The sequence below is a fragment of the Podarcis gaigeae genome (assembly GCF_964106915.1).
Source record: "Podarcis gaigeae genome assembly, chromosome: 6".
NCBI lineage: Eukaryota > Metazoa > Chordata > Lepidosauria > Squamata > Lacertidae > Podarcis > Podarcis gaigeae.
The window spans coordinates 18,060,912-18,084,388 of record NC_139682.1 but is presented as its reverse complement, the minus strand read 5'-3'; the positions used below and the strand labels follow the sequence as shown (position 1 = coordinate 18,084,388).

At 42.8% G+C, this 23,477-nt stretch overlaps 1 protein-coding gene across 3 annotated transcripts in view; it reads right to left on the bottom strand.

Moving 5' to 3' along the window:
• Nucleotides 1-1,470: 1,470 nt before the first annotated feature.
• Nucleotides 1,471-23,477, bottom strand: part of ATP9A (ATPase phospholipid transporting 9A (putative)) — a 101,091-nt gene continuing 79,084 nt past the window's right edge. For 2 of the 3 annotated variants that reach the window (XM_083744169.1, XM_083744168.1), the window contains exons 20-28: nucleotides 22,555-22,644; nucleotides 22,303-22,447; nucleotides 20,907-20,971; nucleotides 19,332-19,487; nucleotides 17,011-17,075; nucleotides 14,866-14,974; nucleotides 14,686-14,743; nucleotides 11,220-11,423; nucleotides 6,423-7,284 (exon numbers count right to left, since the gene is read on the bottom strand). In XM_083744169.1, the coding sequence (XP_083600295.1) occupies nucleotides 7,148-7,284; nucleotides 11,220-11,423; nucleotides 14,686-14,743; nucleotides 14,866-14,974; nucleotides 17,011-17,075; nucleotides 19,332-19,487; nucleotides 20,907-20,971; nucleotides 22,303-22,447; nucleotides 22,555-22,644 (1,029 nt within the window). In that variant the 3' untranslated portion in view covers nucleotides 6,423-7,147. Of the gene's footprint in view, nucleotides 5,500-5,741; nucleotides 7,285-11,219; nucleotides 11,424-14,685; nucleotides 14,744-14,865; nucleotides 14,975-17,010; nucleotides 17,076-19,331; nucleotides 19,488-20,906; nucleotides 20,972-22,302; nucleotides 22,448-22,554; nucleotides 22,645-23,477 lie in introns of those variants that run through there. The other variant, XM_083744167.1, reaches the window with a different exon arrangement.

Sequence of the window (23,477 nt, the reverse complement as noted above, 5' to 3'; positions counted from 1 at the left end):
AGAATAAAAACCTAACTTAGAACCCAAGATTAAACATCATTTTCACTTTTGCGAATGTTTTCAGGTTTGAGAATTTTCTGTTTTATCATATTTATATGTATTTTTAAATTCATTTTGTGGCTGTCCCTTGCATTTGCTACCTAAATGCAATAACTTGCCCTATGACCTTAGGGTGAAGTGTGGGATATTCATTTTTTTAAAAAAATACACAAAATAAATCATTGGCAGTGCCCGGAATTGAATCTGTGAGCTCATTTGGGCAAACTATGTTTTCTATCGCCTAAGTTACAGCAGCCCAAGAAGCAAACAAAACTGACTTTTATATTTCTACTGCTGGTCTGTAACTTTGGGACAGTTGGGTACTCTGGGACTAACTGGTTCTAGAAAACACATGTTTGAGAGAGCCTAAATCAATACTCAAGTTCCACCTAGTGGGCAAATGTAGAAGATCCATTTGCTCTACTATATTCCACAGCAAATTAACAGGGAATCTTGATTGCTCAAATCAATTAAGAAACAGGGACCAACATAAACGTATGAGGACTGGTTATGATAATAAACGGAACTGGCCTTTGTAACGTCAGTTCCAAACTCTGCAGCCTTTTTGGGAGAATGCTTATGAGTAATAACTGCTGGTACATTGAGGCCTTTTTAAGAATTGGCAGGAAACCTGGATTTGGCACCAACTGTATGATCAAGAAGAGGTAGCCAGTCCTGAAGATTTGACCTGTAGGAAGGGCCATATATCAGTCAGTTTCCATGCAAAAGGACGTGGGTTCAGTCCCCAACACCCCAAGGAAATGTCCCCGATTTGGAGCTGCTAGTTGATGTGGATAGTACTAAGTGAGATGGACTCAGTAAAAGGAAGATTTTCATGCATGAAGTAGACATTATGGTTTACTCCAATAAAGCAATCTGGCCATGAAGCCAAACTACAAGGCTTTATTGCAAGTCACAATGTTAATTTTTAAAGGTGCTGGTTCATTCTATTTTTTTTCTCAATGTGAGTCACAATCATGGCTATGGTGCATGCCAGAGAGGAACTATTTGCACATGGAATCTGCTGGTTTGTGAACCAAGCCTTACAACTGTCCCATCTACACTTGCTCCTCTTGACAAAAATTATTCTCCTCTTGCCCCTATTGTAATTCTCCCATCCTTATTTGTCTTCTCCTTTGCTGGGAGTAGACTTCCCCTGTGTGTGATTCTAAGCCATTTCCATTTCCTCTTAAGAGCAATCCCACACTAGGTTTTTAAGGTGGAATTGGCATGTGGTGTTCACTCACTCTTTCATGGGGCATCTAAATGCCCCATAAGAATCTAAATTCCATCTGTTATGGAACTGTTGTCTTCCTGTATTTTCTCTGTCCTTCAGTCTTCTTTCAGGCCACAGAAAATCGGCTTTAATGTTTTGGAAAGAACAGCAGCCTAACAATTTGATCAATAAGACATCAACTCACAGGCCAGGAATTAGATATGAAGTTGCATAAAATTTTATTTCTTTTAAACCTGTTTTTGTACCATTCCCTTTTTGAAAGTTCATACACATCTGCGACACAGAACTGCACATGACAATAATTTGCTTTTATATTTCTCTTGCATCAAGAATATGCACATCTTAATTAACAAGAGGACAGGTACAAAACATTAGCATCACAAATAGTTTGACAAGAGAATCCATATTCCCCAACACAGGAAAACATGTTTTTTTTTTCCCTGCTTCACATCCAAAGGTATAGAAATACATACTTTATTAGGTGACAGTAACCAACTTGATCACAGTTGACAAACACTTTGGAGTATCTGAGAGCCAGTTCAAATGTTGAGGGAAAATGTGGTATAGCCTTCCTAGGATTGTTCCAGGGAGAATGCCCAGGAATGGGGGGTTTACTCTCTGTAGCAAAAAGCTAGCAGGCAATACCCTTGCCTGCATCCTGAAACAGTAATCTTAGAAAGCCTGCTTTTTAATTTACACTATGGTAATTGCAACTGCTGGGCATGTGTTAACCCTACTCTCTGCTTTAGGTCGACTGTGTTTCTGCTGGCTCCTGACACTGAAGACCAGGCTATAAGATTTCATTATGGTATTGCTCATGCATTTATGTGCCATATCTTAAGGAAACATAGGGTATCTGAGATGTCATGAGCTGCCATTTGCAGAAGGAGAAGCAATGGTGAGAACATCGAAAGACTGGCCCCATAAGCTGTAGACAGAAAGTGAGCACATTAAGCCCAGAATTTAAAAGGATTTTCTGTGCATGAAAAGCCTCCTAAATTTTCAGATAGAACGTTTCATATCCGATATTAAATGTCAGAAGTTCTGTGTAGTATCCAACAGATGTTGGGCAGAAGATTTAGGTGAGCATTTCTGTCTTTTCATCCTCTATTTTCTGAGGAGGCCCAATACAACAGCTGTGACGTAGGAGATCATTTGCCCCAACATGAACAGAAGAAGGTCAATTCTGGCGACAGATATAATCAGTCAGGGAGCTTCATGTGTGATCGTTTCCCTTAAATCATTTGTCGTGAGAAATCTCAACAACTTCCCAATGCCTGCAAATATCACAATTGCCCAGTGCCACAAGTCACAATACCTCGTTGCTGAGGAAATGCAGTATCTTTGCGGCTGTCTCATCTAATGCTGTGTGCAATATGGCTGCACATTTGCTATAGGCACCTCACAGATAATGTCTGACATAATGGGTGATTAGTACTTCAATTCTTCTATGCAAAGCCTGTACCAATTCCTGAACTTCAAGTTTACTTATTTTTTTAAAAGAGTTTGGGCATTCAAGTATGGGTATAGTCAAAGCAGTAACCACAACCCAACCACAACCCTCACTTTGCAGGCCTTTATTCCAGCATTTTCCATTATTTGGGGGTAGGCTATGATCCTATTACCTTTGGGTGCTTTGAGCAGGAGTATAGTGCCAATATGAAAATGTAGCTAATAGCACAAATCTTATCCACATTTATTCAGATAATGGTCCAGCTGAATGCAATGGGACTTACTCCCAGATATGTTTGCACAGCACTGCAACCTTCTATTCTTGTCTGAAAAAAGGCTGTAGGAATACGGGCAAACATATGATTCAGAAGTGGGAGAATAACCAACAAAGTATCAGAAACAAAACGGATGCTGTATCTCCATTTAATGAAACGGCAACATGAGAAGAGGATCATCATATCAGTGCAAAAATAAATAAGTGTTTTTAGTAACCAGCTGCAAAGAGAAAGAGTATTTATCAGCAATCTACATAATGCACCACTTTCTCCATTTTAAGGAAAACTGCCAAATTGACTTGTATCATACTACATAGAACACACATCTATAGGGATGTTTGCCAGTGTAAACCCAATTGAAACAATTTATTCCAAGCTGTGCCTTTGTCGAATTTCCATTTCAGTACACTCAGATTGTGCCGGCATTCCCAGCAGATTGCATGCCACAAAGTATGATTGCCAGGCTTCACATATTTAAAGTAGTTTAGGAAAGGATAATTCCATTTCCTTTGTCAAAATGAAACATAATTTTTTTTAGGTGGGAGGGAGAAAGACAGAAAAGGGAAGAAAAGTTCTGATCTTAGCGGAATTATTAATTTGTGCTCCAATCCCCAAAAAACCAAGGTAATTTTGTGGAGATCCTATCAAGCTATAATAATAATAATAAACAAATCAACTGGTGCTACTAGTTTGTTGTACAAGATGCTGTTTTGAACAGTGATTTTTTTTTTTTAAGACACGCTCACAAAATTAAATCGCGCCCACTCAGAAACACTTCACAGATTACAACCTTGTCTAAGATGTTACCTACAGAAGAACAACAGGTCAAAGAGATTCCATGTCTTACAAAAAACATTAATAGTTACATTACTGCCACTAAATAAAATAGTTTCTTATGTCATTAGTCCAATAAATATTACTGAACTTAATTAGAATTCTTTCCCTTTTTTGCTGGCTTTGTTAACGTGGCCATTAATGGCCCAGTGATCATTATTTAGTGTAAACTTCACTGATTAAAAAAACACACACACAACCCCAAAAATCTATAAAGTCTACCAACATGGTCTTGCACAATAACAATTAAATCTAAATAGGGGCTGCGCAGGGGCTGTGACCACAGTTTTCTTGTAGGACACTCTTATACACTCAGGGAGGTGTTATAATTCTAGACAAAGAAGACAAAGACAACCCATAAAAGAAGTTGAAGGAGGATATAGTAATTGAATATAAAATTACTGGCCATGCTGTATTTATGGAATCCTCCCCAAAAGAAAAAATCTGTACAACTCAGAGTTAGACATGCTCAAGTCCCACAGAAATGCATTTCAAATGGGCTTATATGTGTTACTGCGGTGCTGAACACCCACTAATTTGATTGGACTTCTCTTAAATGGCCCAAGGATCTTGAAGCACAGTTGTACCTTGGTTCTTGAACGGGATCCATTTTAGAAGTCCATTTGACTTCCAAAAATGTTCGAAAACCAAGGCACAGCATCAGATTGGCTTCAGGAGCTTCCTGCACTCAACTGGAAGCCGCATCGGACGTTCGGCTCCCAAAAGTAGTTCGCAAACCGGAACAGTCACTTCCAGGTTTGCGGCGTTCGGTAGCCAAAACGTTTTGAGAATTAAGCTGTTTGAAAAACCAAGGTACGACTGTACACAACTCTGAACCGAATGTAGAAATGAATAACCTTCTCACCTGCAGATACACTTCCCTTTTACACGTCACATTTACTGCTGAATCGGAACAATCGGATTTTCTGCGGCATGACGTTTGTTCCGATTCAGCAGTAAAGAAGGGGTTTTTTTATGGGGAAAGTGGCAGGACAGAAGAAAAACCTCTTGGACCCATGCCTGGAAATCGAAGGGGAAAGAGAAGTGTGGGTGAGCTTTGTCTGCATGCTGAAAGCCACTGTTGTTTTTACATGGAAAAGAACTTCTAAGCACAAATCCACACCTGCAGTCCAAAGTGGTACAGTCCGGTGAAAAATATAAAACGTGCAGTTCAGTGTTAACAAGAAACTTTTTAAAAGCTTTACAGAAAATAACCAGTATCCCATGAACTTTCCCTTGTGATTCTGTTACATCTCTATTACAATCCGATACATCTGTTACGCTTCTGCACAATAACATTTCAGATATTTTTCAAAAGGGGCAATTAGCAGCTGGTTTGCTTCCAAAACGTTGATGAACGTTAAGGTGTTTATTCTGATACAACAGTGATACTCATATTGCCAGCCCCATCTGGGGCAGTCACCTGCGGTGTACATTTGCACAGAGCAGGAAGAAACATTGGTTCGCTCCATTGGATGAGCCAAACAAAACCTGCATGTGAGAATGTAATCTGTATTATCTCAGCGAGCATATATTTGCTAGCTAGTGGAAACGTGGGAGCTCTGCGGTGAACATTTGCAGGGGAGAATCAGCAGGAGGAAGGAGAGAGTGCTTAACCCTTTTCCCCATTTGTCAATTCTCCTTTTCAGTCCCTTCTGCAGTCTTTACAGTGGTACCTCGGGTTAAGTACTTAATTCTTTCTGGAGGTCTGTACTTAACCCGAAACTGTTCTTAACCTGCAGCACCAGTTTAGCTAATGGGGCCTCCTGCTGCCGCCGCACTGCCGGAGCCCAATTTCTGTTCTTATCCTGAAGCAAAATTCTTAACCTTAAGCACTATTTCTGGGTTAGCGGAGTGTGTAACCTGAAGCGTATGTAACCTGAAGCGTATGTAACCCAAGGTACCACTGTACTTCTGCAGCCAGGCTCTCGTTCTCTCCATCACCTGCGCCCCGCTGGGTGAAAACAGGACAGTGGCTGGAGGAATGTGTCTAACATGGTTAGGTATTGCATCCCTGATTCTCCCTGCAAAAGCCCTTCCACTCTCATGGCGACCCACAGCAGGCCACCCCCTTAAACACAGTGGGGGCATGCACACCTTGCCTCCCCCATAGGACAGGATCCAGCCAGCATCCTGGCATGGTCAGGAAGGGGAGGTGCCAAACATCTCTTCCCCAACCCCATCGGCCATGCAGGAAGCACCTGCCCACGCCTTGCTCAAACTGTGCTGTGGCCATACTACATGGCAAAGGCTGCCCACCTAGAGCCCAAGGTTAGTGGTAGTCTCACAAATAGAAGCCAACTCCCAGGCGCCCTGGAGACTTCACCCCCGGCAAGAAAATATTTGAAGGGGCTGCGCCACCGCAAAGTTGATGGGCACTGCCATTCAAATGCTGTGTGTGCACCTTGTCGTGATTGATCATGCAGGGAGGGGCTTCCCAGCCCCCTCCCGCCAATATTTTATTCAAATTGGCACCCTTGATCATAAGCATTAATTATGTGAATATGGGGTGGGAACCCCATGTTTGTCTTAGTTCTGGTTGTTATAACCTTAACGATGCGCCGGCAGTTTGGATGACACAAAAGTATTCTCCCAAGAAAATGGTACCATTTAATAAAACAGAACCTCTCTTTTACCAGCGTCAATCCCCGTTAAAAATAATTGGACAACTTCAGAGCAGGAAAGACGCACTGTGGCTTTTTTGTTTGTTTCCGTTTTGCAGATTAAAGAAAACTTAGCTGAAATTTGGAGCTCTGGTTTGCATTGGAACACATCAAAAGAGGTCAGCATGGCTAAAGTTGCCTGTGAGCATGTGGTTTCACCCATTCTAAAGTATTTCCCCGAGACATACAAAATGCTTATAAGCTAGGACCTGAACTAAAAAGATAAATAGTAATATAAAAATGACATGAGGAAATTTAAAAAAAGGGGGTGGGGAATTCGTTTGAAAAATTTGTCACATCAATAGCTTACATCGTACTTCCCAAGTAAGCCCATTCCAGTAATTGCCCACTGGAAGCCAACTCTTCTTTCCAGTTTCATGCATTTATTATCAGTTAAAATAAATATAAAGTTGACAAAAAAAAAAACCTGGATCACATATGTAAGTTCTCCGGTTTACTTGGCTGTTTCTGCTGCACTGCCAGTTATTTCAGTCTTTCGGAAACATTCTCTAGCCAGTGCATGATCCATTTGCAACCATTGGACATAACCGTTACTATGAGGAACACACATTTATTTTGTGCAAAAAGAATAAGAGGGTTGGGGGGCGGGCGGGGAGAAGTAGTCTCTGCTCCACTGGTAGAACCACCTACGAAGTGAGTTTTGAATAGCTTGGGGGAGAAAATCTTCGCCTCAGATACTTTAGGAAGTAGAGGGGGAGACAGCTGACCAGAGTGATTACTGTCACCTTCCACAAGAACGATAAGGTTGCAATGAAGTAAACATCTGCAAGAGAAGAAAGAAAGAAAGAAAGAAAGAAAGGTTCATATAGGAGGCATGTTGAAGGGGAGGAAGGAAAAGAAAAACAAACATCAAAATAGGTTCAACAGAACAGAGCCGTGTGCATGCACCCTAACTAAATAGCAAGCCATGCAACTTTATTTATTTATTTATTTAAATAAATGATCGCTGGACAGTTAAGTCCAGTCAAAAGCAACTATGGGGTGTGGAGCTCATTTCAGGCCAAGGGGGCCGGTGTTTGCAGACAGCTTTCCGGGCAGTGCCAGATTTACCTATAAGCTAAACAAGATATAGATTAGGGCCCCACTCTCTTGCCCTCCCCCCACCAAAAATATACTTATTCTTCATTGTATTTCACTCTTAATATACTTCTAAACTGAAATTGTATTTCAGTTCAACAATTACTTTGATAAAATTCATATTTTGTTATGCGCAAATGGCTTTAGATACCTATTAGGTCCATAAATTACCATATAGCATTTATTCAACACAAAAAACAGTGACAATTTGTTGTGGTCAAAGGACAGCTGGACATATAATGGGCCCCATTACCTTCAGTAGCTTAGGACCTCATCAAACCTAAATACGGCCCTGTTTCTTGGTCATGTGGCCAGCATAACTAAACCGTTTCTGGCACAACGAGACACCATGACAAGTGCCAGAGCGCACAAAAACGCCATTTACCTTCCTGCTGCAGTGGTACCTATTTATCTACTTGCACTGGTATGCTTTCAAACTGCTAGGTTGGTAGAAGCTTGGAGAGAGAAATGGGAGCTCATGGATTCAAACCGGTGACCTTCTGGTCGGCAAGCCCCAGAGGCTCAGTGGTTTAGACCACAACGCCCCCTGTGTCCCTATTTAATAAACATGCTTGCTTCAAGGAGTCCAGCTGTACATTTAAAGCTAACTGAAATCATTTTACTACCCAAAAGTAAGATGGGCTTTTGCAGGCGGTTCCTCTACTTTGACAGCTTAACTGGAGTATAACTGTGAGGTACAACTCAGAAATGTTAATGAGAAGCCACCAAAATTTGTCCCCCTCCCCCCGTAAGCACAAGTGTTCAATGTGGGCCAGGGATTTTTTTAATACATGCAGATATAAAAAGGAACACATTTAGGGCTCCGGCATATTTATTACAGTGTTGCTGCTGTTTTATTACAGCATTTTGTGTGTTTATTGTTGGGACATTTAAAGGTTGGTATTTTTTGACCCTTAAATAATTACTTTTCAAAATTTCCATGTGTGGCATGGTTTGCTAAATGTATCATTCTGCTAAATATATATATTTTTAATATATTTAATATAAACAAAGGAATAAAGTAATGGAATGCTCACACTCAGTTTTCCTCCAACTTTGAAGGGACATTTATGTATATTATGAACTGAACATTGGAAAATGCCACATTTTCCTGGAAGTCCCATTGATAGCAACAGCGTTCACTTCTGAGTAGATATGTATAAGATTGTATTGTTAGAATACAGTATCAGAAGTACTTTTCTTAGCTTTTTTTAAACACAAATTTGAGAAGAAAGCACAGCCCCTTTTCAAAGTATACTTAAATGCCCTTAAAAAAAGAATTAAAACTGGGTGTAAACATTCCATGAACAAATTTCATCAGTTCCACTCTGATGAAGTAGCTAACTGCCTAAAGTGCTGTTTCAATAAAATTATTTCAGGTTAGCTGTAAAAGAGGAACTGGATCCTCTTAAAACAGCAATGGAATCATACTAAAATACAGTATACATATTTTTTTAAAAAAAATCAAGCTTCCATATTTTAAATGCGATTGCTAAAATACGACAACAATGTTACTTATGCTTTGAATTTCTAAATGAAAGTTGGTGACTAGTAGCAAGTTTTCAATCTTTGCAGCAGTAAGCAAACACTTAAAGTTGAAAGTAAACTGACAAGAGCGTCACACTAAGGTCTTCAAAGGGGGGGGGGGAACTTTTAATTCTGCATTGACAGCTGCATATTTTGGAATGGAGGTAGATATATTGTTTCATTGCAATTTTAGACCGCTCTGCAAATTAGCAGTTATTTTCCTTACGTTTCCCCCTGTTCTGTCAGCCCTTCCATGACTTCCTTTTTTCCATTTCCACTGAAAGATTAGACTAATAATGGATGCAAGAAAAGAGACCTTAGTAGACTTTTCTATATTACTATAAGGAGAGGGCTATTGTTAGCCATCTCTGAGATCTGTGGTGAATTCTCATGGTGGTGGCCCCATGCCTCGGGAACAGCCTTCCTTCTGAAGTGTGCCTCACCATGTCCCAGTTGTCATTGCATCATCAGCCAAAGACTTGCCTCTTTGCTCAGGCTCTTGGGTAAGGGAGAGGTACATCGGATTGGATTTCTATTGTGGCTGCTGTTTTACTTGTATGGAAATTGTGTTTGCTGCTTTTAAATATTATTGTTTAATTTTAACTGCCTGTATTTTGGCACCTTGGAATGAAGGGTGGCCTTTAAACAGAGTAAGCAAATGAATAAAATATGTTGGCTAGTGTCAGAGCTGCCTGAGGTCCCAGCTCACAAAGGACCAACGCCAGTTCGTTGTTATATACAAAAGTCTTTATTGAAGTTCAGTTTCGATTTCAAAGCCGCAGCGCGCAGCTCTACATCTCAAACTCTAGACCGCTGGAGCTCCGTCTGAATCTCCTCCCCCCTGACACCAGTTTAAGACTCTAGCCTTGCTCCACCTCTTCCTTTGCTCTTTTCTCCTCTGGGCCCGCCTGTCCGCTGGGGTCTCGCCCTTTCTAGACTCTTCTGACGCTGAGTCCCCTGAGTCTTCCCCCTCCCTCCGGCGGGCTTTAGGACCTGGTTCCCAATCCGGGTTTCCTGCTGTGCCGCGCGCCTGTACATTCGAACTGCTCGCTGCTGCTGCCACTGCCGTAGGGTAACCGGGGAGATCCGGTGGTACAGATCTCTTCCCCCTTCGCCCTTTGTTTTGACAGATTGGAGGAGGCTCGGGAGTTGTGGGCGGGTGGCCATTGCCCAGGAGGGGTGCAGGGCATGCGGTTTCTCTGCCAGGCAAGGTGTAAAGCCCTTCTTTTGCACCCTGTGAAACATAAATGCAGTGGTGTAGCGTGGGGGCTGCAGGGGGGGCCAGCCACACCGGGCGCAACATCTGGGGGGGCGCTCGCACTCGCAGCTCTCTGCCCCTACTAAAATCCACGGGTTAGGGGGCGCAAATTACTTGCCTTGCCCCGGGTGCTGACAACCCACGCTATGCCACTGCATAAATGCGCAGAGTTTTTTAAAACTGGGCAACGGCCACCTGCCTGCGACTCCCAAGCCTCCCCTGATCAGTCAAAACAAAAGGGCAAGGAGATCGGGGGAGGTTCAGGAGTTGCGGGTGGGTGGCCGTTGCCCAGTTTTTTAAAAACTCTGCGCATTTCTTTTTCACAGGGTGCAAAAGAAGGGCTTTGCACCTTTATACAATATGCATGTGTGCTTGGGCCCAGGGTCTTTTGCCTCACCATCCCCACTACTGACTCCCTGTTGCTACTCAGCTTAAAAAAAAAGAAAAAAAGTGTCCCCAGATTCATTGAACAAAATCTGGTAACCTATTATAACTGCCCATCACCATCTTGACCTATCAATGGGCTAATGAACGAAATTAACTGTCTTGGCATTCTTGTAGATCACAGGTTTTCTACATCTCCTCTAACACCAATTCATCACTTTCTTTGCCCATTACAATTCATGAGTTTGCAGTTGAACATTTGGAGTATGGGATGGAAAATCCACATGGCACTCCGCTTGCTTTCAATATTGAAGATGGTCAGTTCTTTAATTCTAGCTGCCCTAGAGCCCGTGCCCTAAATCCATTTCCAGAAGTACCTTGGCTTCCAGAACTAGCCCTGGCTTTACATTTGACCAAAGAAGTTTTGAGAAATTCAGAGCAACGGCTATTACCAATAAACTCGTGCAAGAAGACCAGCGAGGCAATGTAGCAGGAAAGGCTGAGTAGTTCTGCCACTATCATGAGCCAATGCCACGTCTGGATTGTCAGCGCCACCATCAACAGCTCAGTGAGGATCAAGGACGTGAAGGAAATAGCCACAATGTGGACAAACTCAGATTCAAAGAGCAGCAATGCGCCGTACATAATGATGCTGCCTGCAAGTGGACGGAAGAGAAAGGAGGGGTTAAATAAAGTACAAAAATGTAAAAAATACAGTGGGTTGGATCCAGACTTTGCTAGTCAGAGCTATGACCCTTCCATGAACAAGAAAATACAGAAGACTTCCTTCCTTCCTCTAGCTCAGTGGTTCTCAACCTGTGGGTCCCCAGATGTTGTTGGACTACAACTCCCATCATCCCTGACCACTGGTCATGCTGGCTAGGAATGATGGGAGATGTAGTCCCAAGCATCTGGAGGGCCAGAGTTTGCCTATGCCTTAGTATTATACAGTAGCTGAGGAGTTTTCAAAACACTTATTATTATTATGAACAATTATATTATTAACCAGCAAAATACATCACAGGTGAGGAACCTTTGGCCCTTCATGTGTTGTTGACTATGACTCCCATCATCCCTGACCATTGGGCCATGCTGCTAGGGTCAATGGTCCAGCAACAGGTTGGATGGCCACAGGTTCTCCCCTTCTGACATATTATCCTGGCTAACCTTACAAAAGCCCTGCAACTAGGTAGACCTGTAATAATACTCACACACTGAAGGTGGGGGCAGGTTAGGCTGAGAGAGAGAGGAGTTTGACCAAGATTTCTCAGTGCGTTCAGGGCTGTGGTGAGATTCTGAAGCTAATTTTGTCACCAGTCTTAAGCATGCTAAGAAGTCTCAATGAACTCAGTAGGACTTATGTTCAAGGAAACGTATTTTTTGAGAATGGTTAGGGAGAGAAAGACTGAGAATCACTTTGCATCCTACTTCTGGCTGATCTGAGAATAGCTACACAACGTCCCAGATCCTCAGCTGCAGACATAACTCATGTCATCAGCATGAGTAATCTGCACTGATGACTAATCCACAGACATCACATTATGCTTGTTTGAAGAACAATTCTACCAGTGACTCAAGATCAAGCCATAAAACACAGACCCAGGGAGTAAATTTTCCACCATCTGGGTACTGCTCAGTTTTGGGCCATCCCTGATCTTGAGCGATAACTACTAGCCAAAATTGCATGGTGTGATCCATCAAGGGGTGAGGTCATCTGACCAACAGAATGTAACAGGAGAAGGCTCTTGGCTTGGAAAGCTTTCCCACGATGTCTCACTCTTTCTGACTGTCCGGGAGCTGTGTGATCTCTGCGAAGGCCAAGACACTGCTCTATAGTATTGATTTAGCCCTTGAAAAGTAATTGCTGTTGCAGCCAACTCTCCAATTCTTCTCTGACCCTCTTAAAATGTAATATATTCCTGGTCCTCCTTTTCAAATTAAAAAGGCAATCAATGAACTGGGTATAACTTAGCACCTCTGAATGTGAAGTTAACTGATGGACAATGGCTGCTATGCAGAGTGAAGGGTGCAGAACCATAATGGCTTCCTGGGAAGCCATTATGGTCCCCTCTGCAACGCTCACTGATGTTTTTTGTGACATTACATCTAAAGCATTAACCGCACAGCAAATCCACCCTGAAGCATCCAGCCATCAGTTATGTACTTTCTCAAACTTACATTTATATTCCAGCTTCCCTTCAAATAGGTCAGAGCAGAAAACACATACCCCCAACTCTGTGAGGTAACAAATAATAATAATAATAATAATAATAATAATAATAATAATAATAGTTATTATTTTGTATCCTGACCATCTGACTTTGTTGCCCCAGCCACTCTGGGTGGTTTCCAACATATATCAAAACATAATAAAACATTAAGCCTTAAAAAGCTTCCCTATACAGGGCGGTCTTCAGGTGTCTTCTAAAGGTTATATAGTTATTCATCGCCTTGACATCTGATGGGAGGGTGTTCCACAAGGTGGGTGACTTTATTGAGAAGGCCCTCTGCCTGGTTCCCTGTAGCTTCACTTCTCACAATGAGGAAACCGCCAGAAGGCCCTCGGAGCTGGACCTCAGTGTCCGGGTATGAAAAATGGGGATGAAAACGCTCCTTCAGGTATACAGGGCCGAACCCGTTTGGGGCTTTAAAGATCAGCACCAACTAGTGTTAGAAACTGAGATATGAAAACTAGGAGCTAAACGGCACCTTAATCCTAGGTTATGGGCACAACAACGGACTGTCTAGGCGTGCTATTATATAACAAGAACACAGTGATGAAAATGAACGAACTGCAGCTAAAATATTATGTTCATTTTTCACATGATCTAGTCTAAGAGGGTTTCTTCTCCAGTCTTCAGAGAGTAGGAGGCAGAAACAGCTCCTCCTTTCCTTCACTCTGCAGTTTTAATCTGAAATCTTAGATGCAGTGCTGAGCCCAGAGCTCAGAAACTGCTTGCGCTAATAAAATTCCCTGTCGCAAAATGCGCCTTGAACAATGGGAGTTTTGAACACTGGCACCAACACTTTGAATTGTGCTCAGAAACGTGCTGGGAGCCAATCTAGGTCTTTCAGTGTAGGCCTTTCAATGTAGCCCAAGAATGAGTGACTGACCCAAGGTCACCCAGTGAGTTTCATGGCTGAGTGGGGATTTGAACCCTGGTCTCCCAGGTCCAAGTCTGACACTCTAACATATATACCACGCAGAGAAGGGATGCATGGAGAGTGCTAATGATGACCAGGACATGGCACAATAGGGTTCAATGGGAGCCTCTATAGAAAGGCATCACGAGCAATTCACTTAGGCTGTAGCAGAAGCAGTAAGCTCCTTGTGCTCTGTGGTACTGTGACTGGTTTGCTGGAGGAGGCACCTGTTGGCTTAGTCTTTGCTGAGCAGCATTGTCATTACTGTCAATGGCCAGATGGTGGTATTAGAATGGACCACTCAACAGAGGTCAGGTGATGTAAGAGCCAGATAGGGTTCTACCCAGTACTACAAAGCTGCTGATCGCGGCTTGGTTCCTTGGCCTCATTGCTCAGGTAGACAGAGGAGACTGAGCTGCTCTTGTCTCCAGACCACCACCCTGACAGCCCCTCTGCACGCTGCTCTCTGCACATGGAGGAAGCAGGATTGCAGCCAATGTCTGGGGAAATCTGAGAAGCCAGAAGGAAACTGAGCAGGACTTCCAGTGGTCAGGGAATGAGCATGTATTTGTGTAGATATAAATCTCTGCAGAGCTCATTGCCTCTCTTCCAAACCTATAAAAACCAGAATTTATTATGCACAAATATTCAATTTAGTAGATTTGCTTATGCAAGTCAGTGTTTGTTGTTTCCACCAAATCTGGGAAAATATGAGATTTGAACAATTCATTTCAAACAATTCACTGAGAGGTACCTGGACAGACAGGCTCTTACCTTGGTAAATACTTATCAAAACCCATATCAAAAATGTCTTGTATGATAAGGGCCTTCCCTAAAGAAATGAAAGAGGACAGGGAAACAAAATGAACGTCAGTCTAATGCACATTTCTGTATGTGATCTTGAGCATAAACCTGAAGACAGAAGATGAAAACACAACACAAGATGTATCAAACCTTCAGAAGATCTTTGTAGAGCTCTGGGTACAGCATGGCAACTTCTGATTTGACATCTTTGTCCAGCACTAAAGAGAACACTGGAAACATAGTATAGAGTGTAGAATACCTGAAAGCAACAACAGAAGAGATCCCCATTGATTTCCACATTGATTCAACACCTCCTCTCCCACCTCGACAAATCCCTCGACAAATCTGACTGAGGGGTGGCAAACGTAAGCAGAATGGGGAGAGCTGTTTTTGTTGATTTCTACATTTCTCTATGCTGTCTCTCATAACTGAATGTCATTGGCCACTTAAAGGGTTTGGGTTCGACCCAGGATGAGATCAGCAATGGAGTTTAAGCCTCTTCTCACCTCTCCTCCTCCACAGAGGGTTGTAACCAATGCAGTACCAAGTAACTTGGTAAGGCAGTACAAGGATTCTTGCTTGCACAATAGAACTTCCCCTCCCTCGCCTTCTCCCCCACAAACCCCCTAAATTTGTTCTGGGGGTTCCCCCACCCTCTGGAGCAGGGTGCACACACAGGGAGGAGATGGGAGGAAAAGCTCCATTGTACAAGCAAAAACTCCTTTGCCAACAGAATGAGTGCATTGGATACCACCCAGAGCTTCTTTTAAAAATGTTTGCTAGTAGCCACCACTACATATATATGAGTTCCATGCACAGACATGCATTTCTAATTTCATTTCTGCCAAGGCTAATAGCCCAGATCCCAAATTCTGGCTAATCCACAATCCCATGCATAGTCAGTTTCCCTGTCTCTATTATCAGTGTACTGCATAAAATAATTGGAAGGCACAAAAAATGCATGGGTGTCATAATTAAACCTCACAAAACCCTCGTTTTTAAACAGCTTTGAACATTCATATTCCAGGAGATGGAAGTACATGCTTCAGGAAAGGAAAAACAAAAGTGAAATCAAAGCTCCTATTATAAATAGGATATCATAGGAATTTGCCACATCATAATATTTAGCCACTCATACCAGTATTGTCTACTCTGAATGGCTTTCTACAGTCTCAGGCAGAAGTCTTTTCCACTGTCTTGTCATCTGACCCCTTTAAATAGGAATGCCATAGATTGAATCCTCTTCTGACAACCTTCTCCATCCCAGGCATGTGTCCTACTGCTGAACTACAACCCCACCCTGAGGCTGCTGTCCAAGAGCTGCTTCACATCTGAAATGCATCTCTCTCTCTCTCTCTCTCTCTCTCTCTCTCTCTCTCTCTCTCAAAAAAAAAAGTGCAAAGTGTTTTATGTGCGATCTAAAAGCATAAATGTGGCAAACACATTTGCAAAGCATAGATATCACACGGAGCCACTCATCAGGGGTTAGAACTAGCTGCTCCTCCCTGACAAAAACAGACTTTGAGGCAAATTTCGTTGTGCTGCCGTGAAATGTGTGATGTTGTCTAAGACACAGGCCCCAACACTGAAAACCAATGTTTGCCAATGCTCGGCCAATGCTCAGTCTTAATTCTTCTGCTACAATGACAGACCTTAGGCCAGAAACATGTGAGGTGGGACACATGTATCTGTTGTGCTTTCTTGAATAAAAAAAGGACTCATGTTAGAAAACCATTGGCTGCCCAGGTTAATTTACTAGTTTTAAAAATTTACATCCTGCTTTTCCTCCAAAAGAGGGACATGTATCTTAATTCTTCTGCTACAATGACAGACCTTAGGCCAGAAACATGTGAGGTGGGACACATGTATCTGTTGTGCTTTCTTGAATAAAAAAAGGACTCATGTTAGAAAACCATTGGCTGCCCAGGTTAATTTACTAGTTTTAAAAATTTACATCCTGCTTTTCCTCCAAAAGAGGGACTTCTGAGCAAATTAAACCCTTTCTTCCTGGTCCTCAAATAAAAGTTGCCATAAGAGCTGAAATTGGTCCTAATCAGATCCACGTGCTTATCATGATTGTGGGATTAATTGCTGCTTTGAAAATGTGAGCCTTCAAAGTCTCATCTCTTATTCTGATAACAGCAGCTATAGCAGGAAGGAAGGCAGTCCACATTGTAGACAGCGACACACGAAGATGTGAATGCTTCCAGACATGCGAGGATTTCAAAACTAGCCTCCTTGCATTTCAGACTTCCTAGTTACATATTTTTTTGGGGGGGAGTGTTTGGTTCTTACCCAATAATGAGGAAGCCCTGGTAGAGAGGGACGGATGCAAAGTAGAATACCGAAGAAAAAACAGCCTGCAGAACAAACAAAAATGGAAAGACTCTTTAGGCTTCGAAGCAAAGATGTGTTCAACAGCAATGATCCATCCAGACGGCTCACATGGCAATAGGAATTCTGTGGCAATTCACAGAAGCGGAGCAAGATTGGAACTCGCCACTTGGGGACTGAAGGCAGACATGAGCTAAAAGTGATTTGAAGAAGGGATGCTCGTGGCATTTAAACACATCTCACTTTATAGTTTCAAAAAGCTACAATGCTTACTTGACAAATGCATGATTTTCACTTGGTGCATTTTGTCAGACAGCCTGAGTACCTGGTTTTTAGTGAACACTAATCTACATGTTTTCTTTACAGTCTGTCAGCTGCAGGCTTTAAATCAGGGATGGGGGATCACAGAATTGTAGAGTGAAAGGGACCACAAGGATCATCTAGTCCAACCTCCTGCAGTGCAGGAATCTTTCACCCAACATGGGGCTCAAACCCACGAACCCGAGATGAAGAGTCTCATGCTTTACCAACTGAGCGCTCTCTCATCTGTGGCCTTCCAGATGTTCTTGGACTCCAGCTCCCATCAGCCAGTTGGCCAGCATGGCCAACAGCCAGGAATGGTGGAAATTATAGTTCAACAACAACTGTGGATTCCTATATTGGCTTGCTTTCCCGACGTACACACTCATTCCACGTTTTAAAAAATATAGTTACAGATAGGTAGCCGTGTTGGTCTGCCATAGTCAAAACAAAAAGAATTCCTTCCAGTAGCACCTTAAAGACCAACTAAGTCAGTTCTTGGTATGAGCTTTCGTGTGCATGCACACTTCTTCAGATACACTGCATGCACACGAAAGCTCATACCAAGAACTGACTTAGTTGGTCTTTAAGGTGCTACTGGAAGGAATTCTTTTTGTTTTAAAAAATATAGTTTGAGAAACCTACAATGCCTGTTTGAAAAGACCACAAGTGACAAAGAAAAAGGTGCTGTCATGTGCAGGATTTAAAGCAGCACCTCTCAAACCATCTTAATTCTTAAAAAGCTATTGTTTCCACACGAGGAAGACTCAACGTGAGCTGAACTAGAGAGGTAGCAAGCTGTGCTTTAATCACAGAACATGCAGACTTGTGTTCTGCGTTCCATCCTACCTATTCTCTCTCTCCTCAAAAGCAATTACTCCCATTGCCCATCATCTGACACATGCTTAAGTATCCTGACGATCAACAGGTCTGAAGTTTCTTTGGGACGCAAAAAAAAAGGTCATGGATGTTTTTCACAGAACTATTTGGACACCGAATTCAAACTGTCTCACTGTTGGCGCACATACAATCAAGATACACAGAGCCTTCACAGCTGGCCTTCAGGTACTATGGGGAGAGGGGAATGTCTATTTTCAAGTTTTTGGTAAGTTAAAAAGCAGAATTCCACCAATGACTTCACTAGAGCTTGCTCCTAGGTAAGCAGGTATAGGAATACAGTCTGCCTTTATGCTACTGGTTCTTGGATTTTACTTGGATCTGTGTATCTGAAGAAGTGTGCATGCACACGAAAGCTCATACCAAGAACTAACTTAGTTGGTCTTTAAGGTGCTACTGGAAGGATTTTTTTTTGTTTTGACTATGGCAGACCAACACGGCTACCTATCTGTAATTGGATTTTACTGTTGTAGATTATAGGATACCTTGTTGGACTTATTTTTAGGTGGGAAACAAAATTAAATATCCATTTACAGTGGATAGTTGTCAGAGGATATGGCTATAAATGGCTATTAGCCATGATGGTTATGCTTTGTCTCTGCTCTTGCAGGCAGCATGCCTTTGCAATTACCACTTGCTGAGAAGAGTAAGTGGGAACAGCACTGTTGCACCCAGGTCCCACATGTGGGCTTGCCATGGACATCTGGATGGCCCTTGTGAGACAAGGATGTTGGACCAGGTAAGCCTTTTGTCTGGTGCAGTCATCTTGACATTGGGTGGGTGGATCCATGACTCTGCTCCATCACTATAGGAACAGATAGGGCCAGCCCTGAGCCTTTGCCAACCGCAACCCCTTATTTATTAACTAATGGAGATTTTAATCGTGTTACCAACTGGAAAGCTTAAACCTTGCAGCTCCGATAAAAATAAGACACATTTTCAGTTTTAACAGAAGCAAGACGCTACACTGAATCGACTTCGTGATGTATTAGAGCAATGTAAAAATACCGTTTTTAACTTTTGGACATCAGTTGTCCTCTCTTAAACAGGGAGAAGAAAAGTGAAGATGCTGTGGTGTTACTTGCCTGCATTGTACTGATACACAAGCTTCTGTGGATCACAAACTGGCTGAGGGCTGCAGATCTTTTGTAGCTGTTCCGTCCGTGCACCATCAGTAGCCGGCCCAGATGCTTAAACTGAGTGATGGAGAAGTCTGCTGCAAGGGAAGCTTGCTTTCCTTCCTAGGTACACCAAGAAATAATTAAGAAAAGCAACAACCTATCAGACCACAAGATAGCAGCAAAACATATCCTGCCATAGGGAAACAGATACAGTCCTAATTCTGTGGCACCTGCCTCTCCCTTACTCAGCTGGAGTGCCAGCTGTGGTCAGGTGCTTAAGCCCTGCTTCATATGCCATCATTAGGAGAGGTTAGAGCTATAAAAGCAAGATTCAGAATCTTTATCACAATGGCCTCAAGACTCTGCAACAGCATGCTTTGAGAAACAAAGTGGTCATCTCTGGCACTTTTACAAAAGGGCAATAAGACTTTAAAGAACAATAAATTGCAGATTTATGTCTAATGTGCTGTGCAAGCCTATGTCTGTTTACTCAGAAGTAAGTCAAACTGTGTTCAGTGGGGCTTACTCCCAGGTAAGCATGCACATAATTACAGCCTTATTAGTCAAAACAAGAAAAATTCCTTCCAGTAGCACCTTAAAGACCAACTAAGTCAGTTCTTGGTATGAGCTTTCGTGTGCATGCACACTTCTTCAGATACCCTTAAAGACCAACTAAGTCAGTTCTTGGTATGAGCTTTCGTGTGCATGCACACTTCTTCAGATACCACTTGAACTGACTTAGTTGGTCTTTAAGGTGCTACTGGAAGGAATTTTGTTTTGTTTTGACTATGGCAGACCAACACGGCTACCTATCTGTAACTAGCCTTATTAGTGTTTGGTCCATTTTTCACAGTTATTTACGGCTTTGTTTTATGGTTAGATTTTTTAGTCCACCCTACTTCCAAAGAGATTAGGTCGGTACACATCATTTTACCCTTTCATCCTCACAACCACCCAGAAAAGTAGGTTAGGCCTGCACAATTTGTGATCTACCAAGCTGAACTCTACCAAAACTGCTACCAAGCCAGCAATCAAGCACAGCAGCTCACCAGAGCAGAACAGACCTCTTGCTTTCGCTCCTTGTTTGCATTCACAAAGTCTTGGCAGGTCGTAAAATGTTCTACGGTTGCACATTTACCAAGTGGTATCTTAATGTGGGAAACATACATCACCATGGGCAGAACTGACTTTGTCAAGAGGATAATTTCACCGTTCCAAACCATGGCTTGTTTGGAAGCCGTTAACCACAGTTTCCTGCTTTGCACATAACAAGAAACTGTGCCTAACTGTGGCTTCCTGGCCTGTGTCTCCACAGGTACGCAAGCAGGGAGTGAAGGAGCTGTGCTGGGTGCATGGAGCTTGTGCATATACCATCTTATTCAGTAAGGACTTCATTGCATAAACTAGGTCAGACACTCATTTCATCCCTTTTAACAAAACAGGTTCTCTGTGTGTGCATTAGCTATCAATATAATTGTTGTCTTAAAACTAAAATGGTGAGAGAGAGAGAGAGAGAGAGAGAGAGAGAGAGAGACTCACCTTTCCTTCAACCCCAACACCACAATCTGCCTCTTGAATCATACTGACATCATTCCCACCATCACCTGCAAGAAGCAACAGAGAAAAAGACCATAGAGAATCTTGATGGAACACCAATCTTTACTTGCAGCTTACATTAGACTGCAGGGCTGTTCAGCTTGATCACAAAAGAGCCTCCACTCCGTTATCAATGTGCTAAAGGTGCCTTGCAGCATTTTTGTATAGCAGGAGAGTGCAAGCGCTGGTGCTAGAGATGGATTCCTTGCTTTGGTGCAGGATCAATGAGTTTATCTCATATTGTCTGGCTAATAAAGCAAAGGCAAGTGACCCAGGGTAATGATTTCTGTGCTTCCAGTTAGCAAGTGATAGAGAAACTTGCATATATCGCTTTGCAGCAGGATATGCAAGTTTGAAATGCCCATGGCAGCGGGGGGGGGGGAATGCACAAATTTGCATATTATCAGGGACCTAGGCATGATGTCTGCGGTAAACCTCCTTGCCCTTATAAACCCAGCCACTGAGAATCAAGCCCGCTCTTGCCAAACCTTCTTGATCATGCAATATATGGTGAAATATTGGGAGGGTCAGAACTGAAGCCTCAAAGGGAGGCAGAGACAACGACTTCCTTTGAACTTACAGCAACTTCTGCTTTCAAGCGGTAAAAGTAAAGGTAAAGAGACCCCTGACCATTAGGTCCAGTCGTGGCCGACTCTGGGGTTGCGGCGCTCATCTCACTTTATTGGCCGAGGGAGCCGGTGTACAGCTTCCGGGTCATGTGGCCAGCATGACTAAGCTGCTTCTGGCGAACCAGAGCAGCACACGGAAACGCTGTTTACCTTCCCGCCGGAGCGGTACCTATTTATCTACTTGCACTTTGACATGCTTTCAAACTGCTAGGTTGGCAGGAGCAGGGACCGAGCAATGGGAGCTCACCCCGTTGCGGGGATTCGAACCTCCGACCTTCTGATCAGCAAGTCCTAGGCTCTGTGGTTTAACCCACAGCACCACCCGTGCCCCTTTCAGCGGTAGAGGGAGCCAAACCTCCTTGGAGACATTCAGCACCCAAGGGAGAATGGCTTTTATTTATGTAGTCTATGCTGGGAGGTGCCTATTTGTGTGTGCAGAGAGCTAGGTAGGCCTGAGTGGATGTGCATGGTTGATGGGGACCTCTGGCAGTATCTCTCGCATCTCATGGGGTGCTGTTCCAGAAGGTATCTGACCATTGTAGGGGATTTCAAGGGGAGCCAGGTGGGTGCAACCAGAAGGTGTAAACTGAGAGCCCCCAGAAACATGGCATTTAGATCACAGCTGCTCTGTCAATCTTTCCAATGAAGACAGGTAAAAATAAAACCACCCAAAGATGCCCAGCTGGAAAACGAAGCTGGAAGTGACCTACCCACAGCACAGGTCAGCTTCCCAGTTCTCTCCTGGAGCAAGCGTACAATCTGAGCCTTCTGTGTTGGGGCACATCTGCAGCAGACCACAGCTGGGCACTGGCAAGCCAATTCCATAAACTCATACTCATAGTATTTCAAGCACACCTGTTCCACAAAACAGATAAAATAGTTACGTGGATATAAACATTCCCCCACCACCACCAACAGCAGCTCACCTGCTGCAATGGCTACCGCGACAACCACATTCTCACCTCCAAGGAATCGCCAGAAATCACTAGGGCACAGTCGTGCTTGCGGCGGAAGGCATTGAGTTCCAAGTGAGCTTCTCCACGGTTGGTGACCTGGGAAAGAGCAAACAGATAACCACAGGCACTCAGAATCATTCCAAGCAGATTTCTAAAATTAACTTGGAAATCAGATTTAATTATTTTTTAAAGATGCTATGCAAAATTGCATGGCCAGGAAGTCATTTGGATCATAACCTCTGCATCACCCTTCCCTAAACATTCATAGGCTCTACTTCAATGAACTCCTAAGTACATTCCACTGAAATTAGCAGGACTTTATTTGGAGCATGGATACTTTTAGTATTCTGTATGTTTTTCTTGGTTTTTTTATTTTTGTATTCTAAGTTTCTGTAAGTTGCTTCGGGACTCCCCCCCAAAAAAGAAAGAAATTCACATAAATAATAATAATAATAATAATAATAATAATAATAATAATAATAATAAAAAAAAAAAAATAACAACAACAACAACAACACATGCACAGGATCAGGTCATTGAAATGGATTAGTCAGACTATTATATATGTCAATATTGCATTGAACAACTTGAGGACTCGAGCTACTGAGGATAAATTCTTCTAAGGTAATAGCCACACTACAAACCAATAACACTTTCAACAGGCATTGATTTCCTCCGAAGAACCCTGAGAATTGCAGCATGCTGAGCTGAGAATTCTCTTGGGAGCTTCTCAACTTTCCCCTCGCAGAATTACAATCCCCAGCACTCTGTGGAAAGCGAGAGTACCTATTAAACCAGTTAAAGATGGCAGTGTAGAAATGCCATGAGATGGCTTTCCATGCAGAAGGTCCCATTCCACATCTCAAGTCTATCTGAAGGAGCGTCTTCACCCCCATCATTCTGCCCGGACACTGAGGTCCAGCACCGAG